Source organism: Acartia tonsa, chromosome 12 (assembly GCF_053477335.1).
Source record: "Acartia tonsa isolate MP-2025a chromosome 12, ASM5347733v1, whole genome shotgun sequence".
Taxonomy (NCBI): domain Eukaryota; kingdom Metazoa; phylum Arthropoda; class Copepoda; order Calanoida; family Acartiidae; genus Acartia; species Acartia tonsa.
The window spans coordinates 33,437,151-33,461,313 of record NC_137271.1 but is presented as its reverse complement, the minus strand read 5'-3'; the positions used below and the strand labels follow the sequence as shown (position 1 = coordinate 33,461,313).

Genomic DNA, 24,163 nt, shown 5'->3' with positions numbered 1-24,163 from the left:
GAGAAAATCATTTATAGTCATATTTTCTTTAATTCATGTATTGTTAGGTTTTATTAATAATTATTGGTAGAATCTTTATTTATCTACTAGTAACCCCTCCCCCCCCCCCCACCTCTAAATTCTTATGCTATGTACTTTAGGAACTTTGTACAAAACAACAATATTCAAACTTTTTCACTAATAATTTTAATCTTCAGAAAGGGCAATTATGTTTATCTTAATTGAAGGTTTCAATTGATCTTTATTGTCATAACCAATAGAAACTCTGTATCAAAATATATAGAATTTTGAACTAGGGGAAAGCTTTTTTTCATCTATCTATCTATCTATCTATCTATCTATCTATCTATCTATCTATCTATCTATCTATCTATCTATCTATCTATCTATCTATCTATCTATCTATCTATCTATCTATCTATCTATCTATCTATCTATCTATCACTTTTCGGTATAAATCTATCAATATATAACACCTAGGTTAATCCGTCTATTGAAAGTTTTGAATTGAAACTTTGTTAAATAAATAGAATATAGGCATAACTACAATAGCTTACATTATAGCGCTGATATAAAAGGAGATTTAAGGGGTAAAAGTATATATGTTCTTTTAGTACCAAAGCTACTCATTAATTGAGGTATTATTGAGAATCAAATTTGTAGATTTTCTAAATATTCTATTTTCTTCAAATAATAGAATCTAAAATACTTGGAAAACTGATGGACGTACAGAGTGGCGTTGCTATAGGAATTTGGTCTGTCTAAGAAACTCTATTAATAAGACCTGTGTAGTAGGTTTAAAATTCCTTCCATCAAAGTATATTGTTATATTTAGAGTATGGTGTGCAATTACTTACGCCTATTATCACATTCTAGTTGTTTAATTTTCACCAAAAGATACAATTTGGCAAAACAATTGGTTGTTTGATGATAAGTGGAAGCACAGGGGTAGTGTATTTTGTGCTGTTTTAATAATATGCGATTAAAATTATTGGATGGTAAGTTGATGTACACCTTATATGTAGTTGTACAAGCTTTAGATGTAAACAATTTAGGACTTTTCTAATAACATATAGCTTTGTTATACTATTTTGCTGTCATCAAATCAACGTAATGCAGCAAGCCAATAACAATAGAAATAGAAGAATAGAAGCATATTCTGAACCCTTTTTTCGTCAAATCTAAGAAGGAACATTTCTAGCAGACAAAAGTATTGTTTACTTTCGACTCAAGCTGATGTGGATTCTTAAGAAATTATAGACTCGCTACTCGATAGTGAGGCAAAATTATTTTTGTGAAAAATCATCCAAAAGCACATTAAAAATCTACAAAAAATTAAACAAAATCATATGTTAATAACCCTTTAAGATTTTACTTAATTTTTGTAAATTTTTTTATTCGATTTTGGAGGATTTTTTACAAAAATAATTTTGCCTCACCAGCGAGTAGCCAGCCTAACTTTTTTTTTAAGAATCCACCTCGTTACTAAGCTTTCAAATTTAAACGAAATTTTTGGGCAATTAATTCTGATTCCGCAAAGCTTTCTATTAAGAAAATATACTGTTTACAGCTGACTTTTATGTATGTATGATATGAAAAAAAACATGCCTTTGTAGCAAAATGTGTACACAATTTCAACCAATGAGATCCAATGTAAATTCCGATGCGATTCTCCTATTGGCTCAATCAGACATTCCCTCTCTTTCTTAGTACCTTTATTCCAATAACATATCATCAGCCATAATAACTTTTGATCCATACAATATAATAGACATATAATATTGTTACAATGGTCATATGTTTGATAGGCTTTAATTGTAAGTACGATAAACCACAACGTACTTACAACACACTATTATAGAGTAGCTAAGCTACTAAAAATGCAATTTTAGAAATTTATTCCGTGTTGAGCAATTATCCTGAAAGGTTGAATTTGAAAGAACTCTCTGATGAAGAATTGAATATAAAGTGAGAAAAATGAGTAGGCTGTTGTTTACTACAGAGGAGATCCTAGTATTTTATTTTCTCGTATTCATTCGAATCCGGTGGATAGGAACCGGTTCTCATCCATACAAAAAAATGTCTAGCATCGTATTATATCCAGCTTTCTACGAATATAAAATGTACAATCATAAGATTAAAACCAGTTTTTTTAGCCGGTGCCTTCGGCACCTCGGGGCTAAAAAAAACTAGTTTTAATCTCATGATTGTACATTCTATGTCCGCGGAAAGCCGTTTATAATACTATTAGCGAGAAATAACTATTAAAATATTCATCGCTCCATTACGGAAGGGGGCTAGGTTTAAAAATAAGTTAATTAACGAACGCACATACATCCAGATACTTTAGTTTTCAATATAATACTTAGTTCTAAAATTCAGGGATTGGATAAGGGACGCGATTATTTTTCGCCCAATTTAAATGTAGCAGGTAAAAAAAGTTCTAAAATTAGATTAACCATCTTTGTAGCCTTATTAAATTTTGGAAGAAACACATGAAAATGAAATTCTAATGCCCAACTAGAATATTGTGTGAAAATTCTCACACTGATTAGACTATGCAGTAGTAGTAAGAAAAGCATCATCCAAAAAAGTGTTCAAACGAAAAAATCTAAAAATTATTTTATCAGTTACTCTTATACAAAAAACTTATTTTTGATAAAATCTAAAAACCCTCATTTTATATATCTTAAACTAAACTTTGGAATGGATTTAGGCTATTTTCTCATTTGCTGCTTTACAAGATAACTTTTTAAACTATACATACTTGTTGTTAATCCAAGCGAACTTGAAAAGCACAGCATGTTTATATATAACACCAAAATAGAGACAATACAGATTATGTGCAAAGGTAGTGAAGCTTTTCTTATATTTTGATTAAATCTTAATTGGTTCAAACATTAGTAGTGTCCAAACTTTTAATCAATAATAATCAAAGTTTACAGAGAGTTAATTAACATGAATTTGTCAATTTTGGTGCTTTTAGTTTAAAAGAGTAGAAAGAGAATTGTGATCCCTTTTTAAAAACTTTTTTTTACACCTTCCTAATAGCATGTTAAATATCATTTTTTCTTGTATACATAAACTAACAAATAAAGAGTAGCTTCGCTATTAAAAAAAAACTATTTGACACCTAAAAGAAGTTTTAGACCCTGTTTACTTTTTCTTCATCATTGTCTAGAATTTGCCGGTTCTAAGTCGTATTTTTTTTAAATTTAAATGAAATATATTCATTTATTTACAATAATAATAAACCCAATTTTTATTTAAATATTTTCTCTGTTTGATACTTTTGATTTGTGCATTCACTTTCGCACTTTTTGTATACCATTATCAAATCATTATTAGAATAGCATATTATTACAATTTGCGCGCTTTGTTCTCATTATTAAGACAGACATTCCCTCTTATTTATTTGCTATTATGTATTTTTTCGAAACCGTTTGATTTACGCTAGATTTGAACCCATTCTCAGCCATATCGAAAAATTATATACAGCATCGTATTATAGACAATATAATAAAAATCACAAGATTAATACCAGCTTTGTTAGCCCGGGCCTTCGGTCCCTTTGGGCTGTTTTTAATCTTATAATTTTTTATTTTAATATCCCCAAAAAGCTATCTTTAATAAGATGCGATAAATAACTATTCCTGAAGTGAAAATATGTGGAAGTGAACGCATACCAATAGGTTTGTGTTGAATTCTTCAAAAGAATTTTAAACTGTTTGAAGATTAAATATTACAATTCTTTAAATAAATTCTATTTAGAATATAAAAAAACATTATTTTGTTATTTTAAAGAAATTTTCTAAGAATTTAATAATATTTGGAAGATTAATTTATCTTTCATTTTCTATTCCCTGTATTTTTGGTCAAAACAATGTTATTCAACAGTTTTTTTATTTAGTATTAGCCACATAGTGGGTGGGGTGGTGGAGAAGGGTTTCAAAATTGCCCCTAAGGGTGTAAATTTACATGGGCGGGCCCTGGATTAAAAACACTAGGACATAAACATTTATTCTTTTTAAAAAACATAGTAAACAACTCTACAATCTAAAACACTATCTTCTGCACAAAATACAAAAAGAAAAAAATCTTTAGGGGTACGAACTACTTATTAATCGTCCCTGCCTTAAAACACTCCAAAATAATCCTTACTTACATCTTTTTCTTTTTAAAGAACCCATCTCTAATTTCTCCATCTTTTAACCCCCCCCCCCCCCCTACTGGGAGGGAGCGGGATAAAAAAATGGGCGGGATCTTTGATTTGCAGGAATTTTGCCCAACATTGAAATTATCAGGGATTATGAATAAAAAAATATTTTTTTTTCTTGTTTCCAATGATCATATATCTTCCGTTATATTTTGTGTTTACTAGTTTTTAAGAAAAGTTGCAACTTTTGAATTTAAAAAATCCTCAAAATGTACCTTCATCTATAAATTAAAGACATTAAAGACCAAATGAACTACTAACGGCTAAGATATGTAAAATTTTACATATACATACAAACAGACATCTCAATACTTTCATTTATACTTCATGGAATACATGAAAATCTAAATAAAAAAAACATCCTTTATCCCTGTATAAAAAACCTCTTTACCTAACACCTACTCCACCCAAATAAATTTAAATCATTTTATAATAACCATAGATTAACTATTAAAAGAATGATCACAAAACTATTTAAACAGTACATAAGCGAAAATTCATTTTAAATGGTGCACATATCGGTTCAGAGGTTTTTAAGATATTAAAAGTCACAATGACATATTTTTAACTTCTTTAGTAGGGAGAAAAAAATATAATTACTCTTTAATAAATTACTCTATGGGAAAAATATCCTAATAGATCATAATAGCCTATTAATCTTTTCATATAAGATGTATAACATTAAATAACGGTTGAACGGAACGAGCTAATCCAACAAAATCGAAGCTCTATAATGTTATTAACAATAGAGTAAAATAATTGGAACTTATTATGAGAATAGCGTTATTTGGGAGGGAGGGGAGGGCCATTAGATTGTATATAATACTTGTACCCAAAGTTTAATAAATAAATTGTCTTATTCGTTTGCCGAATACTTTTCGTTTTTTTTTGGTAAAAACTAGAAGTGTCCAAACTTTGAATGATAATAACTATGTCCATCTTTTTTGGGGAGTACATCAATTGATTGCCCCTTGAGATAGGTAACAAAATAATTAATTGACCGCTTTTTACCGGTATTTTATAACATTTTAAATGCTTAAAATTAGATTCACTTAAACACAAATCAGAATGACAATCATCCAAGAAAAAAATACTGACTTCTAAAACATGTGCAGAATAGTTTCACTCCAAGAACTGTTGTTTATTTATTAAATATCTTAAATTCCTTTTATATAATTTATGAAGGGCGTTTCAAACTAAAGAAATTTTGGTCTTTAACATAAATTAAAAGGTTTATTTGGGAATATTTCCATTGTAACAAATGCTTACCTGTTGAACTACAGTGATATTTCCCGACAATCCGCGCCCGTTATCTGCATACGTCTTGGCATACTTCCGCACTCGTATCTGCCCCTCATCAAACCAGCCCTCTTCGCCTCCACCGCCAGCCGCCGCCACGCCCTCCCAAGTGAAAATCGGCGTGGGGAAGGCGGCTTTCACGTTGCAGTGGACCGTTGTCTCCTCCCCCTCTGTGAGGCTGATGGTGGGCGGGGCGTCTGGATCGGCCTGAGCGGTCAAGCTAGGCGAGGTCATGCTTATTTCGCCCTCTCGTCCAACATAGATCGACATATGATGTCTAGAATAAAACAAAGCTGAATATGCAGAATATAAATGCATAAGTATAAACAAATTTGTAAACGAATGTTGCAAAACTGCTTAATTACATGATACTATTTAGGAGCTTGATTATAGAGATAATTTTCTTATAACATTGTACTTTGTTGTCCTGGATATCAGTATTCTAAAAATCAGACGAATAAGATAATTACATCACATGTAAAATTGTTGTCAAAAAAGTAAAAAACTAACATGTTATAAATGGACATATGGACTTTCTGTTTACGATTATAGAGTTGCTGCGCCTTCTAGGTAATACCTAACTGTTATAGGAACCATCTTGCAAAGTTTAAAAAACGATAGGACAGTTCCAACCTTTCCAAATGAACGTTACGGACGGACGGACCGACCCTCATTAAAGAAAATCTTCGCTTTTAAAAATGACATTAAAATTCTAGCCCCCCGTTACATTGCAAGTTCAGAATCACTTTAGCCTGAAAATGGCACTGCCAACTGTAAATTTGCATAACAAATCTGCAGAAAAAATGATAACCGTCCGCGATAATATGTTTTTACAAAATAATAGTGTCATTGTTCAAATAGCTAGAAACTTATGGTAGATATAATATTCTAGTAGTAATTCTTTAAATTAAACCTATTGCTAACCTAAAAATTGCCCATAGCTAAAATCAAGATAAATTTAACCTTAATTTTAAGTTTGTTGATTCTATGGCTGTTTTAAATTTCGTGGTTTTTGATTAAACCTAAAATTTTGCACACAAGCAAAAGTAAATTGTTTGTAAAACAGAGTTTTTCATTTAGAATGTCTAACACTTTAGAATTAGAAAAACTATTTCCTATTACATTTTAATGTAAAGCTAACTTCTGTTTTCTATGTATTGTATGTGTTGTATTTGACTGAGAATAATCTTGATAATTCTCAAGACGTACATGGATATTCAGAACCAATTTTTATCATTCTTCTAATGATATTGACTCTGATATTTGCAAAAAATGTGCAGTTTTTGGAGTGCTTTCACTTCCGCATAAGAGCAATTTATATTCGCAAAAGACATAATAGCAAATTTATAAGGGGTGAGTTTTAATAATAAGAGGGACTCAACCAAGCTGTTTATAGTGCCTATAAAAAATGACGTTATACAATAGAAATGACCAATGATAGGCCAATACACAGACTAAATTACCAATGGCAGGCCAGTATACATTTTAATTGACCAATGGTAGGCCAGTATTACGTCACTATAAAAAGCTTCATGCAAAGGGTAAAGGGCAGTTTATGCTCTTGTATTTAAATGCGGATCTGATGATTTAATATTGTGATACATTTGCGAAAGTGAAGGAACACCATTTCTTCATCTTTGCCTACTGCAATCTGCTGGTGATATTAATACTTTTTTGATCTCCAAGATTAGGTAAGTTTTCTGTTATTACATACAAGATTGACATGTTGATAGTTGTTGTTAGTAGCGCAGCTACTCTATAGATATGCTCAACTGTAAGGCCTTTCTGACGGTCAATCAGGAATAGTTAATAATATAGTTTCTGCGTATGTAATTCTTATTTAACCAAGGAGGGAGGGGACATTGGACTGTAAATTATGCTGTTCCCTTATTAAAATTCTCATTATTCCTGAAGAGGTTGTAAATTTACAAACTTTTCAACCTATAAAATTAGGTGTAAATCAATTTACCATTTATTGTCTTATCCCTTAAGATCCCTGCAGACAATATACATACAAACAAATATGCAACCTACACAGTACACAACAACTTGCACTTAAAGATTTTCTGTATAATTTCTGTATGACAGTTTACTGTTCTATTTGATATTTTTGTTGCTACACACCAACATATATATTTTAAGAGTAGCTAAGTTTTTCTTTAAAAAAAGGCTGCAATTTGCTTTAAATATCCAATTATAGGACACAAAAGGAACACGACAATAAGGAATAAAAAGTCAAATCATATTTAATTTTTAGCCGTAATTGAAAACACAAAAGAACATGAGATTTTTAGTAAAAAGAATTAAGGGATATGTTGATGGAAGATAAATTAAATAAGTTAATTAAAATGGTTATCTTTAAATAAATGATGGTTTCTGTCTACTATATGATATCCAGGGATCTAAATGGACACGACAATGGTAGATGATACACAAAATTCCCCCTTCTGTATACTACAGTTAGTGGTTGAAATGTTTAGACTCTCAAGGTTTTTAAGCCATTGAATAAGAAAACATAATTATTAGACTTTGGGGACTAGTGTAATAAACATTCCAATGCTCTCTTCCTATTATATAAATGAAGAGTTTTGGAATTAAATCCTAACTTTAAAAATAAGTTATTTTCCACAAATATCCTATTCAGTGATTTATTGACTATTTTAAACTAACTATCTATTGCTTTGCTTCCCATGAACATATAGTGATCCTTGTATAAAATAGGTATAAATATTTATTCATAAAACCAAAGGATAAAAACAATCAAAGAAAAGATGTTACGAAGTTTTGACACAATCGTGAGCTAAGCATTTGTCGCGGGGAGAGGAACATGCATTCTTAAAAACACACAGGCCATGTTGTATACTTTTTTTATAAATTGTTACGCAAAGTTGTATAAAAAGACTAGCATTTTTCAAACTTTTAAAGTTTTATCCAAAGACTTAATATTAATTTATTGTCAATTGTTTTATCCCGCATGATTTATGGTTATGAAAGTAATGTTGTTATCATATTGTTTCATATATAAAATGAATGAAATAGCTAATTCAAATTTTTACTATTTTGAATCACCCCTCCACTTATTAGAAGAAGATAGGAAAAGGCACGAATTAGTTGTTTTTAGTTAAACATCAGGAGTATGAGAGATCTTTAGGGATAAGACAATGGACATTAATTTACATCCCCAAGGAAAATAGGCAAATTTACATATTCGATAGATTAGAATTATAGATAAAAAGGGATTTGTAACTGCTAATTTAAACCAAGCAATCAAAAGTTTGTAGTTGATGACTTATCCCGTCTTCCCTGATAAAGCATTTTAATTTTTCTTCTTAAAGAATATAAGAAACCTATTTGAATAGTTTATTGTAAACTTTTTACAATATATTTTGAAACCTTTTAGTACATAAATGTTTGAAGTGTATAAGTACTGTTTAATTTAAAGTAACGCAGCTACTCAATAACTCATGTTTGTCCATTTTTAAAAGCGAAGCTTTTGTATAATTATGACCGGTCCGTTCGTACGTCCTACCGCCAGTATTGGTTAATTCTTTTCGTTAATTTAGACATGTTAGAATTGTTCTATCAATTTCAAACTTTGCATGCTGATTCATATAATAGTTAGATACGATATAATCGTTACTAAAAAGTCCATTAAGTCCATTAAGAAAATACTGATTTTGTTCGAAGCGCAACTACTCTAAATGACCATACCTGACGGATGAAAAGTCAATATCATCATGAACTACACACGTCCAAGTGCCCCAGTCTTCTACATTCACATCTGATATTCTAAAATTGAAATTTAATATAATGAAAACAATAGAATGTGAAAAAAGAGAGAGAGAGACATGTGATTGGTTTATTTTACTGCGCTATAGCGGTAAATTAAGGCATCCAATAATACACTGGTATTTGGACAAGAATAAACGTGATTGGTTTATTTTAGTGGCAAATTACGCGATCCAATAATACGTTGGTATTTTGATAAGAAGAAGTGTGATTGGTTCATTTTAGCTGGAAATTAAGACATCCAATTATACGCTGGTATTTTAAAAAGAAGACATGTGATTGGTTTATTTTAGCTGGAAATTAAGCTATCCAATTATACGCTGGTATTTTCATAAGAAGACATGTGATTGGTTAATTTTAGCTGGAAATTAAGCTATCCAATTATACGCTGGTATTTTGATAAGAATACATGTGATTGGTTTGTTTTAGCTGAAATTAAGATATCCAATTATACGTTGGTGTTTTGATAAGAAGACATGTGATTGGTTCATTTTAGCTGGAAATTAAGCTATCCAATTATACGCTGGTATTTTGATAAGAAGACATGTGATTGGTTCATTTTAGCTGGAAATTAAGCTATCCAATTATACGCTGGTATTTTGATAAGAAGACATGTGATTGGTTCATTTTAGTAACAAATTAAGCGATCCAATAATACAATGGTATTTGGACAAGAAGAAACGTGATTGGTTCATTTTAGTAACAAATTAAGCAATCCAATAATACACTGGTATTTGGACAAGAAGAAACGTGATTGGTTCATCTTAGTGGCAAATTAAGCGATCCAATAATACGCAGGTATTTTGAGATCAAGACATGTGATTGGTTCATTTTAGCTGGAAATTAAGACATCCAATAATACGCTGGTATTTTAAGAAGAAGACTGGTAATTTGTGAGACAGCGCAAAATGGCACCAAAAAATGACGTCATACGATAAAATAACCAATGAGAGGCGAGTATATATTTTACCATTGTTCAATTATAATGTATACTGGCCTCTCATTGGACAACTTTATTATATGACGTCATTTTTTGGTGCCATTTTGCGCTGTCTCATAGTTTGTTCACTTTAGAAATATTACTAACCTGAGACTGCAGGTTGTATTTTGACCGGAAACTGTTATCCTAGGATCCCCTTTACATACTTGCTTCGGTGTATTTTCCTAAAATAATAACAACATTTAATATTTTTTCCTGTTTGGCTCTAAATATGATTATTTTGTGCTAAATTTAAACTTGTTCTTAGCCATACTGAAAAATCATGTATCGTATCGTATTTAAGACAATTTTCAATGATGATAAAAAAACTAATTTTTTTTTGGTCGAGGTTTTTGATCTTTTGTGCCATTAATAATAATAAGTACTGTCTAAACTTTTCAACAAATAGAGTAGCGCTCAATCTTTGGGCGAAGCTATTAGTATTTATAAAATAGCATTGAACCGACAAGACTAATGTAATTGTATATCAACACCATGTTTATGACGTGTTTAATCATCCTTGTTATTTATTGAAATCATCTTTTGGCCATAATGTAATGTATTTTTAGCATTATAATAAAGGAAGTAAATATAATTAGCGGTTATTTAATGATCTTTCATTATATATGATTTTATGTAAAAATCGAGAGAGACGAGGGGGATTGGACTGTAAAAGATACTGCCCTCATTCCTCAAAACGTGAAAAATAGTTTTGTAATTCGTTAGCTTAAAACTTTGACTGATGAGAAGGGGGGGGGGGGAGGGGTATTATTTACTTATGATTGGTTTGTTTAACATGTAACATTATCTATATCCTTCCATCTATAATTTTAAACATTTTTTTTATTAGGATGTGTAATTAATTTATCATATATTGTTAGATTTCCTTATACCCTAATGAAAAGACAGGCAGAAAAAGCAAATCATGGAGTATCTTCACAAAATCAGCTACTATCTCGGATAGCAGCCGAGTAAATCATACACAGTGGTAAAATAAAGGCAGCCATCTTGTAAGTTTGCTTTAAGGAGTCTTTAATAGACAGCTTAGCTTTCTGCAGATTTAAAAATAAAAAATTATAAGATTGCTGAAGGTTCGGGCTATCAAAATATTAAAGAATATTTCAATTTTATGACTTTTATTTTAATATTCGTGGAAAATTGTCTAAAATACGATGCTACGGCTGAGAAACGGTTCTAATCCAGCGAATATTAATCGGTTTCGAAGCTATACTGTAAAATAAATTTAAATCCTAGGAATTTGTATATGTACTGTAAATAACTGAAATAGCAAACGTAAATAATTGCATCTCAAATTTCTACAATTGGCAATATTTTGCAAATAGAATACAAGGATAGTTCAATTGATGATTACTTTACCTTATATGATTTAAATTAGATAAACATAATATAATAAGGTATAATATTCAATGCAATTCATCCTATTATATAAAGTAGAAGGTTTTTTTGTTTGTTTGTTAAGATCACGCAAACCGTTCCACTGAATCAAATTCTAGGGATTCTTGTATGTATGTATGTAGCCTTGATTCTCTGAAGTTAGGATTCAGATGCACGAGGAGATTGGAGGTGAGAATCCTTTGGCCAATTATAGATTGGTAAGCTTCGCGCACAGCTGAGTGTATTCTATGTTACATTACAAGCTGACCCGCAATTCTCGTGGAAGCTACTCAATTATTACATCACCCTGGCCTAGAGTTTTGGTAGGTGTTCCATATTAAGCCACCCTAATTGATGGCACTCTCATATGAATGAGGAGCATGGACGAGGGAAAGCACGATTACAGTTGCTTGATAGGTAGGATCCTAACTTCCTACAAATCTCCCTCCTTACAACCTAAGAGCATCTCAGGGAAGGTTGTGTGGTTATATTCTGACAAATTGCAACGGCATTTGTCATCCAAGTGCAATATCTATGAGGGGTCTTGACTCAGATTTTCCCAACCACAGCGTAGTGCGCTAACCACTACTCTATGGGACATCCACTAGGGATTCTTCATTTTGCTCCCTGTATGGTTTTAGGCTATATTTCTGCTACATTTCTCCCACTTCAAATTCAGAGCCTGTAGATGTTAGGGGCAAAGCTACTGATAATGAATACCCAATAATTAACATGATCCTATATAGGGACCAAATTTTACATGGACTTTATGTTCAACATTAACAATTACCAATTTTTAATAGTGATGAAATATCACATAAAATATCTCTTATCCCTTGTATTTGATATAGGAGATGTAATTTTAGCAACAAATATACCAATCAAATAAATTATTTCCTTTAAATAGCATGAAAAGCCGAGATCTAAAGGGATAAGACAATGGCCAATAATTTTATGTACACAATGTTAATACACAAAATTACTGCGCTCTCCTCTTAGAAATATTTTTTTTCAATTTTGAACAAGGATTTAAATTCTTAATTATATAACAAATTGTACAAAAAGCAATGAACCAAATAATAAATATGAAAAATTAAACAAATTATTAAACAAGGTTGGCAACAACCATTAAAAATTTTCAAATATACATTGATGTAATCGTTGATGTTAGATATTGGGACATTTGACTGTAAATTATATTGGTTCCCAAAGTTTTGTTTTAAGTTGGCTTAATGACTTTGAGTACCCTTCTGAAATCTTGATTGGGTTGCACTAACTATCAGTGTCTAAACTTATCAACCAATAAACTAATCTTCAGATTAGTTCATTTTGTTTATAATCATTGGGGACGTACACCAATTAATCGTCTATTGTCTTATCCCTTAAGAACAATGGACTCTATTCATTATAAACACACTAAATTAAATCATTATTAGAATAGCATTAACTGACAATTTATGTACAAAAATGTCTGTGTATGTTTGTGTAATCTACAATAATAAACAGAGAAGCTTCGCATATAAAAAAAATGCACGAAATAAAAAATAAGTTTTGATGATAGAAAGCAATTTCTACTTCTTTCCTTTGTCTATTGTTCTAGGGCGGTTTTAAATATCAATTTTTGTCTCTATATGTTTCGTTAACATCAAAGTTGACTTTTTGGAACAATTATGAAAAAATACACAAAACACAAAAAGTTTCGGATCATGGAAAGAAAACAAAGTCATTCCTAAATTAGGACAGAAGTCACCTTCCTAGGAAGGACATAAGTAGCCTTCCTCAAGTGAGAATTTGTTAGATGAAGGGCATAACATGCCTCCCTTAACAAAGATTTTGCAAGATTGAGGACATAAGTAGCCTTCCTTCACCTCAAAAAACCTAGCTTTTTGATCCTTCACATAGCAAAATCTTGCATAAAATTGGTTTTTGGTCCATCACATAGCAAATTCTTGCAAAACATAGCAAATTCTTGGAAAACTTAGCTTTTCTGTCCTTCACATAGCTAATTCTTGCAAAACATAGCAAATTCTTAAAAAACATAGCAAATTCTTGCAAAACATTGCAAATTCTTACAAAACATAGCAAATTCTTGCAAAACATAGCAAATTCTTGCAAAACATAGCAAATTCTTGCAAAACATAGCAAATTCTTACAAAACATAGCAAATTCTTACAAAACATTGCAAATTCTTACAAAACATAGCAAATTCTTGCAAAACATAGCAAATTCTTACAAAACATAGCAAATTCTTGCAAAGCATAGCAAATTCTTGCAAAACTTAGCAAATTCTTTCAAAACATAGCAAATTCTTGCAAAACATAGCAAATTCTTGGAAAACTTAGCTTTTCTGTCCTTCACATAGCTAATTCTTGCAAAACATAGCAAATTCTTACAAAACATAGCAAATTCTTGCAAAACATTGCAAATTCTTACAAAACATAGCAAATTCTTGCAAAACATAGCAAATTCTTGCAAAACATAGCAAATTCTTGCAAAACATAGCAAACTCTTGCAAAACATAGCAAATACTTGCAAAACATAGCAAATTCTTGCAAAACATAGCAAATTCTTGCAAAACATAGCAAATTCTTGCAAAACATAGCAAATTCTTGCAAAACATAGCAAATTCTTGGAAAACTTAGCTTTTCTGTCCTTCACATAGCTAATTCTTGCAAAACATAGCAAATTCTTACAAAACATAGCAAATTCTTGGAAAACTTAGCTTTTCTGTCCTTCACATAGCTAATTCTTGCAAAACATAGCAAATTCTTGCAAAACATAGCAAATTCTTGCAAAACATAGCAAATTCTTACAAAACATACCAAATTCTTGCAAAACATAGCAAATTCTTGCAAAACATAGCAAATTTTTGCAAAACATAGCAAATTCTTACAAAACATAGCAAATTCTTACAAAACATAGCAAATTCTTACAAAACATAGCAAATTCTTGCAAAACATTGCAAATTCTTACAAAACATAGCAAATTCTTGCAAAACATAGCAAATTCTTGCAAAACATAGCAAATTCTTGCAAAAAATAGCAAATTCTTGCAAAACATAGCAAATTCTTGCAAAACATAGCAAATTCTTGCAAAACATAGCAAATTCTTGGAAAACTTAGCTATTCTGTCCTTCAAATAGCTAATTCTTGCAAAACATAGCAAATTCTTACAAAACATAGCAAATTCTTGCAAAACATAGCAAATTCTTGCAAAACATAGCAAATTCTTGCAAAACATAGCAAATTCTTGCAAAACATAGCAAATTCTTGCAAAACTTAGCAAATTCTTTCAAAACATAGCAAATTATTGCAAAACATAGCAAATTCTTGCAAAACATAGCAAATTCTTGCAAAACATAGCAAATTCTTGCAAAACATAGCAAATTCTTGAAAAACTTAGCTTTTCTGTCCTTCACATAGCTAATTCTTGCAAAACATAGCAAATTCTTACAAAACATAGCAAATTCTTGCAAAACATAGCAAATTCTTGCAAAACATAGCAAATTCTTGCAAAACATAGCAAATTCTTGCAAAACATAGCAAATTCTTTCAAAACATAGCAAATTATTGCAAAACATAGCAAATTCTTGCAAAACATAGCAAATTCTTGCAAAACATAGCAAATTCTTGCAAAACATAGCAAATTCTTGGAAAACTTAGCTTTTCTGTCCTTCACATAGCTAATTCTTGCAAAACATAGCAAATTCTTGCAAAACATAGCAAATTCTTGCAAAACATAGCAAATTCTTGCAAAAAATAGCAAATTCTTGCAAAACATAGCAAATTCTTACAAAACATAGCAAATTCTTGCAAAACATAGCAAATTCTTGCAAAACATAGCAAATTCTTACAAAACATAGCAAATTCTTGCAAAACATAGCAAATTCTTGGAAAACTTAGCTTTTCTGTCCTTCACATAGCTAATTCTTGCAAAACATAGCAAATTCTTACAAAACATAGCAAATTCTTGCAAAACATAGCAAATTCTTACAAAACATAGCAAATTCTTACAAAACATAGCAAATTCTTACAAAACATAGCAAATTCTTGCAAAACATTGCAAATTCTTGCTAAACATAGCAAATTCTTGCAAAACATAGCAAATTCTTGCAAAACATAGCAAATTCTTGCAAAACATAGCAAATTCTTGCAAAACATAGCAAATTCTTGCAAAACATAGCAAATTCTTGCAAAAAATAGCAAATTCTTGCAAAACATAGCAAATTCTTACAAAACATAGCAAATTCTTGCAAAACATAGCAAATTCTTGCAAAACATAGCAAATTCTTACAAAACATAGCAAATTCTTGCAAAACATAGCAAATTCTTAGAAAACTTAGCTTTTCTGTCCTTCACATAGCTAATTCTTGCAAAACATAGCAAATTCTTACAAAACATAGCAAATTCTTGCAAAACATAGCAAATTCTTACAAAACATAGCAAATTCTTGCAAAACATTGCAAATTCTTACAAAACATAGCAAATTCTTGCAAAACATAGCAAATTCTTACAAAACATAGCAAATTCTTGCAAAACATAGCAAATTCTTGCAAAACATAGCAAATTCTTACAAAACATAGCAAATTCTTGCAAAACATAGCAAATTCTTACAAAACAAAGCAAATTCTTGCAAAACATAGCAAATTCTTGCAAAACATAGCAAATTCTTACAAAACATAGCAAATTCTTGCAAAACATTGCAAATTCTTACAAAACATAGCAAATTCTTACAAAACATAGCAAATTCTTGCAAAACATAGCAAATTCTTGCAAAACATTGCAAATTCTTACAAAACATAGCAAATTCTTGCAAAACATAGCAAATTCTTGCAAAACATAGCAAATTCTTGCAAAACATAGCAAATTCTTGCAAAACATTGCAAATTCTTACAAAACATAGCAAATTCTTGCAAAACATAGCAAATTCTTACAAAACATAGCAAATTATTGCAAAACATAGCAAATTCTTACAAAACATAGCAAATTCTTGCAAAACATTGCAAATTCTTGCAAAACATTGCAAATTCTTACAAAACATAGCAAATTCTTACAAAACATAGCAAATTCTTACAAAACATAGCAAATTCTTGCAAAACATAGCAAATTCTTGGAAAACTTAGCTTTTCTGTCCTTCACATAGCTAATTCTTGCAAAACATAGCAAATTCTTACAAAACATAGCAAATTCTTGCAAAACATAGCAAATTCTTACAATACATAGCAAATTCTTACAAAACATAGCAAATTCTTGGAAAACTTAGCTTTTCTGTCCTTCACATAGCTAATTCTTGCAAAACATAGCAAATTCTTACAAAACATAGCAAATTCTTACAAAACATAGCAAATTCTTACAAAACATAGCAAATTCTTACAAAATGTAGCAAATTCTTTCAAAACATAGCAAATTCTTGCAATAGGGGTCCCAAACTCAAAAACAAATTTTCAGCGCGATCCGACCACCGGTTCTTGAGATACGGTGACCTGGTGTCCTTGGTACCGACGGTAAGATTTGGGAAATGGTTCGAATCCTTAGTAAATTTGGCTAAGTCCAAAAATTTTTTGACCTGGTGTCCTCTCAGTAGGTACGCTTGGTGTCACCTGGGTATTTTTTCTTCAAAAATTTGACAAAGTGTCAAAATATTTTTGGACTTAGCCAAATTTACTAAGGATTCGAACCATTTCCCAAATCTTACAGTCGATACCAAGTACACCAGGTCACCATATCTCAAGAACCGATGGTCGGATCGCGCTGAAAATTTGTTTTTGAGTTTGGGACTCTTATTGCAAGAGTTTGCTATGTTTTGCAAGAATTTGCTATGTTGTGTAAGAATTTGCTATGTTTTGTAAGAATTTGCTAAGTTTTGTAAGAATTTGCTATGTTTTGCAAGAATTTGCTATGTTTTGTAAGAATTTGCTATGTTTTGCAAGAATTTGCTATGTTTTGTAAGAATTTGCTATGTTTTGCAAGAATTTGCTATGTTTTGTAAGAATTTGCTATGTTTTGCAAGAATTTGCTATGTGAAGGACAGAAAAGCTAAGTTTTCCAAGAATTTGCAATGTTTTGTAAGAATTTGCAATGTTTTGCAAGAATTTGCTATGTTTTGTAAGAATTTGCTATGTTTTGCAAGAATTTGCTATGTTTTGTAAGAATTTGCAATGTTTTGCAAGAATTTGCTATGTTTTGTAAGAATTTGCTATGTTTTGCAAGAATTTGCTTTGTTTTGTAAGAATTTGCTATGTTTTGTAAGAATTTGCAATGTTTTGCAAGAATTTGCTATGTTTTGCAAGAATTTGCTATGTTTTGTAAGAATTTGCTATGTTTTGTAAGAATTTGCTATGTTTTGCAAGAATTTGCCATGTTTTGCAAGAATTTGCTATGTTTTGTAAGATTTTGCTATGTTTTGCAAGAATTTGCTATGTTTTGTAAGAATTTGCAATGTTTTGCAAGAATTTGCTATGTTTTGTAAGAATTTGCTATGTTTTGTAAGAATTTGCTATGTTTTGCAAGAATTTGCTATGTTTTGTAAGAATTTGCTATGTTTTGCAAGAATTTGCTATGTTTTGCAAGAATTTGCTATGTTTTGCAAGAATTTGCTATGTTTTGCAAGAATTTGCTATGTTTTGCAAGAATTTGCAATGTTTTGTAAGAATTTGCTATGTTTTGTAAGAATTTGCAATGTTTTGCAAGAATTTGCTATGTTTTGCAAGAATTTGCTATGTTTTGTAAGAATTTGCAATGTTTTGCAAGAATTTGCTATGTTTTGCAAGAATTTGCTATGTTTTGTAAGAATTTGCAATGTTTTGCAAGAATTTGCTATGTTTTGTAAGAATTTGCTATGTTTTGTAAGAATTTGCTATGTTTTGCAAGAATTTGCTATGTTTTGTAAGAATTTGCTATGTTTTGCAAGAATTTGCTATGTTTTGCAAGAATTTGCTATGTTTTGCAAGAATTTGCTATGTTTTGCAAGAATTTGCTATGTTTTGCAAGAATTTGCAATGTTTTGTAAGAATTTGCTATGTTTTGTAAGAATTTGCAATGTTTTGCAAGAATTTGCTATGTTTTGCAAGAATTTGCTATGTTTTGTAAGAATTTGCAATGTTTTGCAAGAATTTGCTATGTTTTGCAAGAATTTGCTATGTTTTGTAAGAATTTGCTATGTTTTGCAAGAATTTGCTATGTTTTGCAAGAATTTGCTATGTTTTGTAAGAATTTGCTATGTTTTGCAAGAATTTGCTATGTTTTGCAAGAATTTGCTATGTTTTGCAAGAATTTGCTATGTTTTGCAAGAATTTGCTATGTTTTGCAAGAATTTGCAATGTTTTGCAAGAATTTGCTATGTTTTGCAAGAATTTGCTATGTTTTGCAAGAATTTGCTATGTTTTGCAAGAATTTGCTTTGTTTTGTAAGAATTTGCTATGTTTTGCAAGAATTTGCTATGTTTTGTAAGAATTTGCAATGTTTTGCAAGAATTTGCTATGTTTTGCAAGAATTTGCTATGTTTTGCAAGAATTTGCTATGTTTTGTAAGAATTTGCAATGTTTTGCAAGAATTTGCTATGTTTTGTAAGAATTTGCTATGTTTTGCAAGAATTTGCTATGTTTTGTAAGAATTTGCTATGTTTTGCAAGAATTAGCTATGTGAAGGACAGAAAAGCTAAGTTTTCCAAGAATTTGCTATGTTTTGCAAGAATTTGCTATGTTTTGTAAGAATTTGCTATGTTTTGCAAGAATTTGCTATGTTTTGTAAGAATTTGCTATGTTTTGCAAGAATTTGCTATGTTTTGTAAGAATTTGCTATGTTTTGCAAGAATTTGCTATGTTTTGTAAGAATTTGCTATGTTTTGCAAGAATTAGCTATGTGAAGGACAGAAAAGCTAAGTTTTCCAAGAATTTGCTATGTTTTGCAAGAATTTGCTATGTTTTGTAAGAATTTGCTATGTTTTGCAAGAATTTGCTATGTTTTGCAAGAATTTGCTATGTTTTGTAAGAATTTGCTATGTTTTGCAAGAATTTGCTATTTTTTGCAAGAATTTGCTATGTTTTGCAAGAATTTGCTATGTTTTGCAAGAATTTGCTATGTTTTGCAAGAATTTGCTATGTTTTGCAAGAATTTGCTATGTTTTGCAAGAATTTGCTATGTTTTGTAAGAATTTGCTATGTTTTGCAAGAATTTGCTATTTTTTGCAAGAATTTGCTATTTTTTGCAAGAATTTGCTATGTTTTGCAAGAATTTGCTATGTTTTGCAAGAATTTGCTATGTTTTGCAAGAATTTGCTATGTTTTGCAAGAATTTGCTATGTTTTGCAAGAATTTGCTATGTTTTGCAAGAATTTGCTATGTTTTGCAAGAATTTGCTATGTTTTGCAAGAATTTGCTATGTTTTGCAAGAATTTGCTATGTTTTGCAAGAATTTGCTATGTGTTGTAAGAATTTGCTATGTTTTGCAAGAATTTGCAATGTTTTGCAAGAATTTGCTATGTTTTGCAAGAATTTGCTATGTTTTGCAAGAATTTGCTATGTTTTGCAAGAATTTGCTATGTTTTGCAAGAATTTGCTATGTTTTGCAAGAATTTGCTATGTGTTGTAAGAATTTGCAATGTTTTGCAAGAATTTGCTATGTTTTGTAAGAATTTGCTATGTTTTGTAAGAATTTGCTATGTTTTGCAAGAATTTGCTATGTTTTGCAAGAATTTGCTATGTTTTGCAAGAATTTGCTATGTTTTGTAAGAATTTGCTATGTTTTGCAAGAATTTGCTATGTTTTGCAAGAATTTGCTATGTTTTGCAAGAATTTGCTATGTTTTGTAAGAATTTGCTATGTTTTGCAAGAATTTGCTATGTTTTGTAAGACTTTGCAATGTTTTGCAAGAATTTGCTATGTTTTGTAAGAATTTGCTATGTTTTGCAAGAATTTGCTATGGTTTGTAAGAATTTGCTATGTTTTGCAAGAATTAGCTATGTGAAGGACAGAAAAGCTAAGTTTTCCAAGAATTTGCTATGTTTTGCAAGAATTTGCTATGTTTTGTAAGAATTTGCAATGTTCTGCAAGAATTTGCTATGTTTTGTAAGAATTTGCTATGTTTTGCAAGAATTAGCTATGTGAAGGACAGAAATGCTAAGTTTTCCAAGAATTTGCTATGTTTTGTAAGATTTTGCTATGTTTTGCAAGAATTTGCTATGTTTTGTAAGAATTTGCTATGTTTTGCAAGAATTTGCTATGTTTTGTAAGAATTTGCAATGTTTTGCAAGAATTTGCTATGTTTTGTAAGAATTTGCTATGTTTTGCAAGAATTTGCTATGTTTTGCAAGAATTTGCTATGTTTTGTAAGAATTTGCTATGTTTTGCAAGAATTTGCTATGTTTTGTAAGAATTTGCAATGTTTTGCAAGAATTTGCTATGTTTTGCAAGAATTTGCTATGTTTTGTAAGAATTTGCTATGTTTTGCAAGAATTAGCTATGTGAAGGACAGAAAAGCTATGTTTTGCAAGAATTTGCTATGTTTTGCAAGAATTTGCTATGTTTTGCAAGAATTTGCTATGTTTTGCAAGAATTTGCTATGTTTTGTAAGAATTTGCAATGTTTTGCAAGAATTTGCTATGTTTTGTAAGAATTTGCTATGTTTTGCAAGAATTTGCTATGTTTTGCAAGAATTTGCTATGTTTTGTAAGAATTTGCAATGTTTTGCAAGAATTTGCTATGTTTTGCAAGAATTTGCTATGTTTTGTAAGAATTTGCAATGTTTTGCAAGAATTTGCTATGTTTTGCAAGAATTTGCTATGTTTTGTAAGAATTTGCTATGTTTTGCAAGAATTTGCTATGTTTTGCAAGAATTTGCTATGTTTTGTAAGAATTTGCTATGTTTTGCAAGAATTTGCTATGTTTTGCAAGAATTTGCTATGTTTTGCAAGAATTTGCTATGTTTTGCAAGAATTTGCTATGTTTTGCAAGAATTTGCAATGTTTTGCAAGAATTTGCTATGTTTTGCAAGAATTTGCTATGTTTTGCAAGAATTTGCTATGTTTTGCAAGAATTTGCTTTGTTTTGTAAGAATTTGCTATGTTTTGCAAGAATTTGCTATGTTTTGTAAGAATTTGCAATGTTTTGCAAGAATTTGCTATGTTTTGCAAGAATTTGCTATGTTTTGCAAGAATTTGCTATGTTTTGTAAGAATTTGCAATGTTTTGCAAGAATTTGCTATGTTTTGTAAGAATTTGCTATGTTTTGCAAGAATTTGCTATGTTTTGTAAGAATTTGCTATGTTTTGCAAGAATTAGCTATGTGAAGGACAGAAAAGCTAAGTTTTCCAAGAATTTGCTATGTTTTGCAAGAATTTGCTATGTTTTGTAAGAATTTGCTATGTTTTGCAAGAATTTGCTATGTTTTGTAAGAATTTGCTATGTTTTGCAAGAATTTGCTATGTTTTGTAAGAATTTGCTATGTTTTGCAAGAATTTGCTATGTTTTGCAAGAATTTGCTATGTTTTGCAAGAATTTGCTATGTTTTGCAAGAATTTGCTATGTTTTGCAAGAATTTGCTATGTTTTGTAAGAATTTGCAATGTTTTGCAAGAATTTGCTATGTTTTGCAAGAATTTGCTATGTTTTGTAAGAATTTGCTATGTTTTGTAAGACTTTGCAATGTTTTGCAAGAATTTGCTATGTTTTGTAAGAATTTGCTATGTTTTGCAAGAATTTGCTATGGTTTGTAAGAATTTGCTATGTTTTGCAAGAATTAGCTATGTGAAGGACAGAAAAGCTAAGTTTTCCAAGAATTTGCTATGTTTTGCAAGAATTTGCTATGTTTTGTAAGAATTTGCAATGTTCTGCAAGAATTTGCTATGTTTTGTAAGAATTTGCTATGTTTTGCAAGAATTAGCTATGTGAAGGACAGAAATGCTAAGTTTTCCAAGAATTTGCTATGTTTTGTAAGATTTTGCTATGTTTTGCAAGAATTTGCTATGTTTTGTAAGAATTTGCTATGTTTTGCAAGAATTTGCTATGTTTTGTAAGAATTTGCAATGTTTTGCAAGAATTTGCTATGTTTTGTAAGAATTTGCTATGTTTTGCAAGAATTTGCTATGTTTTGCAAGAATTTGCTATGTTTTGTAAGAATTTGCTATGTTTTGCAAGAATTTGCTATGTTTTGTAAGAATTTGCAATGTTTTGCAAGAATTTGCTATGTTTTGTAAGAATTTGCTATGTTTTGTAAGAATTTGCTATGTTTTGCAAGAATTTGCTATGTTTTGCAAGAATTTGCTATGTTTTGCAAGAATTTGGTATGTTTTGTAAGAATTTGCTATGTTTTGCAAGAATTTGCTATGTTTTGTAAGAATTTGCTATGTTTTGCAAGAATTAGCTATGTGAAGGACAGAAAAGCTAAGTTTTCCAAGAATTTGCTATGTTTTGCAAGAATTTGCTATGTTTTGTAAGAATTTGCTATGTTTTGCAAGAATTTGCTATGTTTTGTAAGAATTTGCTATGTTTTGCAAGAATTAGCTATGTGAAGGACAGAAAAGCTAAGTTTTCCAAGAATTTGCTATGTTTTGCAAGAATTTGCTATTTTTTGCAAGATGAAGGACATAAGCAGCCTTCCTGATGTAAGAATTTGTCAGACAAAGGACATAAGTCACCTCCCTTAAGTTAGATTTTGTTAGATGAAGGACATAAGTAGCCTTCCTTAGATCAATTTCCAGTGACTTCTGTCCTAATTAGGAATGACTTTGTTTTCTTTCCATGATCCAAAGTTTCATAGGTAGATTTTAAAGACTCAAACCAAAATAGCATTCCAATGACCTCACCCATTCTAAGAATTTTAAAAACGAAGATTCTCTAAAACTCACTTTGTAAATACGTCCATCCTTAGGGGAAATGCATTTTTTCTCAGCTGGAATTAAAGATAGATATCTGAATAATATTGTAAAAATTTAGCTGATCAATAAGCATCTACAATGAAATCATAGGCATTTTATTTTTTTAAAAACTCTATCCAAAGAAGTGAAAACATATTAGTAAACTTCCATGAATTTTCTCACTATTCTATCTAGACTACATATCTGCAAAAACACTTGTTTTTAAAAATTACTGAACATAGATTAGAGATAAAACAAATTGGTGAAATTTATAGATATTCAAAAGCATTATTTTTTGGCAAAAAAGCTCTACCTTATTGTAGGACAATGTTACGTAAGTTCGTCCGTTTGAGAGACAAAGAACTAAATACTTTTATTACTTCTTGTATGAGAAGCAGCTTATAGTACCTATAAAAAATGACGTCATACAATACTAATAAACAATGATAGGCTTTTATACACTTTACTTGCATTAGTAAATATAAATGTATACTGGCCTACCATTTTTATAGGCACTATACACTGCTTCCTAAGCATGTTATTGCTACGCTACTTAAAAACAACGTTGTACTTGTTTTTTTAGGATATTTGACAGGAAATTAAGTACTTAACTGATAAAGTAAAAACTGAAAATATT

General features: G+C 30.2%; 1 protein-coding gene across 1 annotated transcript in view; it reads right to left on the bottom strand.

Annotated features, from left to right (window-relative positions):
• LOC145334600 (uncharacterized) overlaps positions 1-24,163 on the bottom strand; it is a 90,030-nt gene that overhangs the window by 21,213 nt on the left and 44,654 nt on the right. The window contains exons 4-6 of the mRNA XM_080180119.1: positions 10,392-10,468; positions 9,227-9,304; positions 5,486-5,792 (exon numbers count right to left, since the gene is read on the bottom strand). Coding sequence (XP_080036245.1) covers positions 5,486-5,792; positions 9,227-9,304; positions 10,392-10,468 — 462 coding nt within the window. The remainder of the gene's footprint in view (positions 1-5,485; positions 5,793-9,226; positions 9,305-10,391; positions 10,469-24,163) is intronic.